We start from the raw sequence: 6,555 nt of genomic DNA on the forward strand, positions 1-6,555 counted from the left end.
GTCTGGGAATGGGATTGATGACTTGTTCTCGAAAGATGTAGTATACATACTCTTTTAGGATCTGTTGTTTTTAAAAAATTTTGTAAACGTAACATTAAAATTACTACTTTATATATTTGTATTAAATTTTGCACATTAAATACATAACTAACATCTAAGTGTTTTAATTTTGTTTGTGTTCACTTATGTGTGCATACATTTCCAAACACATTTCACATAAAACATACCCTTAGGGCTTAGTTTTTCAGTTGTTGTTGTTGTAGCGGCTACAACATTTTTCAGTGCACTGCTAGGGTTTAAATGCTCGAGCTGGCTGGTTTAAACTAAGATTAGCCAATCAAATGTCAGCTAGCTGTTCAACTTAAACGCAGTTTACGTGATCTAACTTTAAACTGGCCCTGAAAAACTCGCCTTAAAGATTGTCCTTAAATAAGTGTACAATTTTTATTTATGTACATAAGTACTTCTAAAAGAGATTTTGTGAGTGCACACATACGGCGTAAAAATTTACAAGATTACACTGCGGCTATAATCACAGACTCGCATTCAATTAAATTTAAATCTGGATTGCTGCCGTTCATTTGAGTGTTGACTTTTGAAACTTAGCACTAAAATCTATTTGGCCTTTAAGTATTTGCTATTTACAATTATAAATCTAATCACTAAAACATATATATATATATATATATATAAAAATTATATATATATGAATATACATATATAATTCACGAAGTTTTACAGATTCTAATTGTATAATTTTAAAAATTATAAAAGAAATAAAACGTTTTATGCTAACATCCCCGTCTCAAATATATTCGCTACTGCTGTATTGTGTCCCTCTGTGCGCTTTCGCAGAAACGGAATTATAAGTGGCTGGAGTTTGTTGGAGGTAAATGAGCTCCGGTGGCTAGCAATTCGGTCTATAAGTGCCGCCCAGAGCACGATCAGTAGCGACAATTGACGCACCCGACAAATTGACGTGCTGGTGTTGTTGTTGTTGTTGTTGTTGCACCTGCTGATGGTGTTGTTGTTGTTGGTGCGGATGTTGTGCGACATGTGGTGTGGCATTTATAAATATATTTGCAGCACCTGCACTAACATGTGGGTGCTGGTGCTGCTGCTGTTGTCCATGTTGTTGTTGGGCTTGTACCTGAGCAGCAGAAACGGTATGAGAGGTAGTGGCTGGAGCGTTAGCGGGAGTATTGAGCTGCAGCAGCTGCTGCGTTGCACTAGGCTGCATTTGCAGGCGGAGCAAATTCAATTGATTTGCGTTTATTGCAATCTAAAAAATATGGAAAATTTTGATATTAAAAGATTTAGCTCAGTTGTTGGATTTGGAGTACTTACGGGTACGTTTGTTATCTCGCCCGAGGGCGTCACAACCTGTTGTAAAAGTTGTATTTGTGGTTGCTGCTGCTGTTGTTGGTGTTGCGCCAAATTTTGCAGTAAAGCAGCTTGTTGCTGTTGTGCTGTATTTGCCGGCGCTGGAGTTGCAGTGAATTGTCCGTTCGGTCCAGCCGTCAGTATGAGTTGTTGCGGTTGCTAATGAAGAAAACAAAGTCCGGATTTATAAAAATACAATAAATATGATACACCTACAATTTTAATTTATTCTAAGAAATGTACTCACATGAGTGGTTATAAAATATTGCGGTTGTGCCGCTTGCTGTATAATCTGTAGTTGTTGATGTGGCGCTGCATTTTGCCCGTGTGCGGCATTCAGAGCTTCTGGAGTAGCAATATAATATTGCATCTGCTGCGGATGAGTAGCGGATGGCTGTTGTATGATTTGCAGTTGTTGCATTGTAGGGTGTGCTTGCTGGGAATGATGTTGTTGAGCTGCAGATGCTGCAAGTGTATCTGAGCTGATGGTGCCAAATGTCAATACTTCCCCATCGGCAGTTTCCATTTTTACAGGTAGAGTTACTGTGCCAGCCGTCATTACAGCAGCAGTTGCAGGCGTACTGGTTGAGGAGTTTACCGTAGCATGATGCTGTGACGCTTCTTTTCTTGTGCCACTACTAGCAGTAGGTTTTATATCTTCCCGAGGCACAATATCAATTAAAAAATCAAATTGGTCATAATTGGCAATGGCTTGAGCAATATCAGAGCGCTGGAGCGTGCGTCGTTTGCTTTCTTCGGTATGTATCCAAGCCCGCATTGTCAGCTCCTGTATAAAGTATTCACAGGCCTTGGCAAAGAGAAGAGGTGCTTCGGCTGCAATCATTTTTGCGTTTTCATCCAACTTCATTATTTTTTTTATACGCGCCAGTGGCAAAGCTTGATGTTTAGCGTCTACTTGATTAATACCCCTCACGTCGGCCATAATGTTCTGCCAGAAGTTATCGATGGTGGGAGGTGGCTTACGAGCTGTAGCTGGTCGTGGGCTTTTGGTAGATTGCTTCTGATTGGAATTGCTAGGCGCACTGCTGCTGCTTACTAACACATCACCTGATATGTTAAATGTTCCAGATGAAATGACTTGGCTCGCATTCACCGAATTATTGTTGGGGCCATGACGACTACCACTGGTGGTGGCAGTCACATTTACAGACCCGCCACTATTACTCGGCGCGGAAGAGTATGTGTGCGACATTTTTCCTGATAGAAGTCAATAGCCTGTGTGGTGTATTGCTAATATTTCGATAAATCCACACAATAAATTACAAATGGAGAAAAAATGAACCAAAAAATAATTCTGGCGTCAAACTAATCACTGTTGTGTTCCAATTTTGATAGGTTTCACAATTTCAATCTTCTTGGTTAAGTATGATTCACAATGAAATTTTAATTGTAATAGAATGCGGGGCTTGAAGAACGTAGGTACACCCCGTTAGTTTGAAAATGTTCCGTGACCAAAATCTATGAGACAACTCGATACTTTGAAAATGTGCCGCGACGATTTTGACCGTGTCTGAAACGTTTACAAGAGGAATTAGTCTCCGTTTTGACTCTGTCCGAAGCAAAATTTTTTATTTTCGTCTCGAATGCGGAAAACACTAACAAAACATAAGAAAGCGGCAAAGGTGAATTTCGGTGAATATTTTGCACAAATGACATTTCATTCATAAATTAAAACTTCGCAACTTCCTACTACATAGCGCATGCATTTAATTTCCTTACATTTGTTTAAAATTACAGAAGAAAAAAAATCTACGCAAATGCGCATGTTAAATGCCGACGGCAAATAAACAAAAAGAGTCGGTATTTCATTTCTTTGTTTCTATCATCGATCACTCCTTCTTCAACGTTCTTTGTCGCGGCAAAATCAAATTTGCTGCGAATTCCTTTCCGAAACTTGATGTCAAAACGGACGCGAATTCCTCTTGCAAACCTTCTAGACTCACTCGCCACACTTCAGCGAGTTGTCTCTTCTTATAGATATACGTTCTTTGGCGGTAAATTTCTAAAGTAACGAGTTGTCTCTTATAGATTTACGTTCTTTGGTACAAGTCTGGCAAGGAGCCTTGTGCATTATTGTGAATGGAAGATAATCTGTCAGAGAACGTAGAGCTCTCTTACGTTCCGTGACTTCTCTGTGGAATATCTGTTATCAATATTCCATTTCACCCTGTAACAACCGGCACTTTATTTGATGTATTGTGTTTATCGTAGTGTTTACCACTAAAATCCTTTTAAATCTGAAGGAAGCTCAGTTTATTTTTTCTGTTAAATATGGAGAGCCATTTCTGGAAAATATTTACAATTTCGAGTGCTGTCAAATTTATGCTTGCCGCGTCGCCGTAAGTCTGAAATTTTGCAACTTATCGAGAGAATTAAAACTGACGTGTCATATAGACATTCCACAGATTTTGAGGTGCATCGCAACTGGCTCGCAATAACACATTCTCTGCCAATGAAGGATTGGTATTATGACGAAACCAGTGAATGGACACTTGATTATCCACCATTCTTTGCGTATTTTGAATGGCTCCTCTCTCAGGTGGCGCACTATGTTGATCCGCAAATGCTGGTTGTTAAAAACCTTAATTATGCATCTACTGCAACAATATACTTTCAAAGATGTTCGGTAATAGTTACGGACTTGTTATATTCATATGGTGCATGGCGATGTCTTCGCGCGTTAAACATTCCCAAAAGGTCACAAAGGCATTTTGCAGGAGAAGTGTTGCTTTTGTTCAATGTTGGATTGCTTTTTGTAGATCACATTCATTTCCAGTACAATGGTTTCTTATTCGGTTTACTGTTCCTAAGTATTAGCTTATTGCTGGAGGAGCGCTACTTGCTTTCAGCATTCACTTTTGCGGTTTTGCTAAATTTCAAACATATTTTTTTATATATGGCACCTGCCTTTGCGTTTTATCTATTGAAGTTTTATTGCCTAGATGTTGGACGCAATCCATTCATATCTATAGCCAAATTAGGAGTTGTTGGATTGACACCCTTCGTAGCTTCATTTGGACCCTTTTATGATGATTTGCCACAGGTAAGGACTAATTTTCTAAAAAAAATCATATTTTTGTATTTCTTTCCCAGGTTGTAACTCGCCTTTTTCCTTTTAAACGGGGGTTGACGCATGCTTACTGGGCACCTAATTTCTGGGCACTTTACAATACTGCTGATAAAGTTGCCGCGAGATTGCTACATATTAAAAATCCATCAGGATCAACAACTACCTCCGGATTGGTGCAAGAATTCGAGCCAATCGTCTTGCCGAATATCACACCACGCACAACTTTTGTGTTAACGGTGTTATTCATGTTACCAGTTTTAATAAAACTATTTTGTTTTACAACGAAAAGGTAACTACATATTTTAATTTGACTAAAAAAATGTATATCGTATCAAAACGATTTTATTTTGAAGCACGTCGAAAATTAATTTTCTGCGCGCAGTTGTTCTCTGTTCTTGTGCTTCTTTCATGTTTGGTTGGCATGTTCACGAAAAAGCGATACTTATGTGCCTTTTGCCTTTGAGGTAAGTATTTTGAATATGAGTGTGCCATGTGCTATAATTTCTTCGCTTCTATTTCCAGTTTGCTCTGTTTGCTTCACCCTGCGGATGCCAAATATGCTTTCTGGCTTGGTGTAGTTGGATATTTTTCCCTCTTTCCTTTACTATTTCAATCAAACTTACTGTTGCTGCGCTACTCATTGTATCTGGGTTATATCGCGTTCATGTACGGTCAGTTGGTGCGTCTACACCCGAACTCACCTGATTTGAAAATGTACCTTATAGAAGATATTTACATATTTGGTTTCTTATTGCTGCCCGTCTACGAGCATTTGCTTAGCCCTATTTTGGGTCTACAAGAGAAACTTCCATTCATGCCGCTATTGCTGACCTCGCTCTATTGCAGCGTAGGCGTAATTTCATTTTTTATTTCATATTATTTACATATGCTAGATCTAAGTCACAGAATATTTTTAAGATCTACCTCCGATTTACTAGCAAAATCAAAATTGAATGAGAAACTTAAGGATAAAGTGAAGTCCAAAGCGAAGTCAAAGCCGAAGGTGCAATAAACATAACTGTTGTATTTTGATTCCGTAGTGGTTTTTTCGTTGAAGCAGCACAGCCCAGCCAAGCACTTGAAGTGCGCCTGGGATAGCCGCGTACGGGCCGAATATTAACGTTGTCATACAACCAGTAAACATTATTTTTAAAGAAATACGTTTTGCCATTATTCAACGTCGCTGTTGCATCCACATTGTTGGGAATGCCGTGCCATCGACGCATCGACTTTGGATAGCCCTCGTCCAGTATTAGCAAACGGTCATTATATCGCCAAAACTTGTCACCGGAAAATATATACGTCAAATTATTTTTAGCTGAAATGAAAACATCTTATTAATAAGTTTGTTATCCTGTGTGCTGCAGTCAAGAACATACGCCACAGCATAGCTGCATCAATGTTGGAAACGTTGCCAATCAAGTTAGCTATCGGCAGGGGGCTATTTTCGATCGGAACAGGAAGCGTGCTTTGCTCGTAGCGGAACAACCAATATTTATCACCTATTAGAAAGGTAAGATTAGTATGTTGCTGGCAAAAATGTAAAATGTAAAAAAATACCTGCGAAAAATACTCCAACTCCGTCGTAACGTTGATAAGCAGCATCGATACGTTTAACGTATGTCGGCATAAATGGAAACATTTCGTATAAATTCTGTGGATAACTAATTAAAAAAGCTTTATTACTAAAAAAATGAGAAGTTTTTGCTCAAAATACCCGTTTTTTATTGCATAACGCGATGTGAGCTGGTATACATATTCATTTTTGAAAACATGAACCGTTCCGTTTAAAACGCTGGCCGCATCAAAATTGCCCAGGCATATATTTGGTTTCTTTGAAAGTCCTGGTTGAGGTGTGTTTGCCACTGTCGTGCGTAACGTCGTACGACTCGTCGCGGGTTCCGCAGGTTGTGTGGTTGCAAAAACGTGATCCTGTGCGGATACATACATACGTATACCTTATTTCTAATTATTCAAACATATACATATCTGTGTTCGTATGGAAAAGTAGCTTATGTCGAAAGGCTGGCTTTAGTATAATGCGGCATTCCCTTTATTCCTTAAACGACAAGGAATTTTTT

At 38.9% G+C, this 6,555-nt stretch overlaps 3 protein-coding genes across 4 annotated transcripts in view; 1 reads left to right on the forward strand and 2 right to left on the reverse strand.

Moving 5' to 3' along the window:
- Positions 1–810: 810 nt before the first annotated feature.
- Positions 811–2,832, reverse strand: LOC118733980 (nuclear transcription factor Y subunit gamma). The gene is made up of 3 exons (XM_036463643.1): positions 1,631–2,832; positions 1,348–1,542; positions 811–1,282 (listed from the first exon to the last, which is right to left on the reverse strand). Exons 1-3 carry the CDS (start codon positions 2,594–2,596, stop codon positions 908–910), a joined length of 1,536 nt encoding a protein of 511 aa, XP_036319536.1. The 5' UTR covers positions 2,597–2,832; the 3' UTR covers positions 811–907.
- Positions 2,833–3,568: 736 nt separating this feature from the next.
- On the forward strand, positions 3,569–5,506 carry LOC118733978 (probable dolichyl pyrophosphate Glc1Man9GlcNAc2 alpha-1,3-glucosyltransferase). Of its 2 annotated transcripts, none has more exons than XM_036463641.1 (5): positions 3,569–3,743; positions 3,799–4,447; positions 4,498–4,763; positions 4,828–4,938; positions 4,997–5,506. In XM_036463641.1, the coding sequence occupies exons 1-5, from the start codon at positions 3,676–3,678 to the stop codon at positions 5,484–5,486; spliced, it is 1,584 nt and encodes a 527-aa protein (XP_036319534.1). In that variant the 5' UTR covers positions 3,569–3,675; the 3' UTR covers positions 5,487–5,506. The 2 variants fall into 2 exon arrangements, with proteins under 2 accessions (XP_036319534.1, XP_036319535.1); XM_036463642.1 differs by having other exon boundaries at positions 3,579–3,743; positions 3,810–4,447.
- Positions 5,286–6,555, reverse strand: part of LOC118733977 (matrix metalloproteinase-2-like) — a 32,367-nt gene continuing 31,097 nt past the window's right edge. Inside the window, exons 7-10 of the mRNA XM_036463640.1 lie at positions 6,192–6,406; positions 6,035–6,138; positions 5,854–5,976; positions 5,286–5,792 (exon numbers count right to left, since the gene is read on the reverse strand). Of these exons, the coding sequence (XP_036319533.1) occupies positions 5,437–5,792; positions 5,854–5,976; positions 6,035–6,138; positions 6,192–6,406 (798 nt within the window). The 3' untranslated portion in view covers positions 5,286–5,436. The remainder of the gene's footprint in view (positions 5,793–5,853; positions 5,977–6,034; positions 6,139–6,191; positions 6,407–6,555) is intronic.

Source organism: Rhagoletis pomonella, unplaced genomic scaffold (assembly GCF_013731165.1).
Source record: "Rhagoletis pomonella isolate Grant_MI unplaced genomic scaffold, Rhpom_1.0 Rhpom_scaffold_00002, whole genome shotgun sequence".
In the NCBI taxonomy this organism is placed as follows: Eukaryota; Metazoa; Arthropoda; class Insecta; order Diptera; family Tephritidae; genus Rhagoletis; species Rhagoletis pomonella.

What these genes read in the sequence shown, in the direction of transcription:
- LOC118733980 (XM_036463643.1), bottom strand. Translation starts at nt 2,596, where the DNA reads ATGTCGCACACATACTCTTCCGCGCCGAGTAATAGTGGCGGGTCTGTA. An exon ending in AATATTTTATAACCACTCAT is followed by an intron (nt 1,543 to 1,630) that starts GTGAGTACATTT and finishes TTTCTTCATTAG; the next exon opens with CAACCGCAACAACTCATACT. An exon ending in GCGAGATAACAAACGTACCC is followed by an intron (nt 1,283 to 1,347) that starts GTAAGTACTCCA and finishes CATATTTTTTAG; the next exon opens with ATTGCAATAAACGCAAATCA.
- LOC118733978 (XM_036463641.1), top strand. Translation starts at nt 3,676, where the DNA reads ATGGAGAGCCATTTCTGGAAAATATTTACAATTTCGAGTGCTGTCAAA. An exon ending in TTTTGTTTTACAACGAAAAG is followed by an intron (nt 4,764 to 4,827) that starts GTAACTACATAT and finishes TTTATTTTGAAG; the next exon opens with CACGTCGAAAATTAATTTTC. An exon ending in ATGTGCCTTTTGCCTTTGAG is followed by an intron (nt 4,939 to 4,996) that starts GTAAGTATTTTG and finishes TTCTATTTCCAG; the next exon opens with TTTGCTCTGTTTGCTTCACC.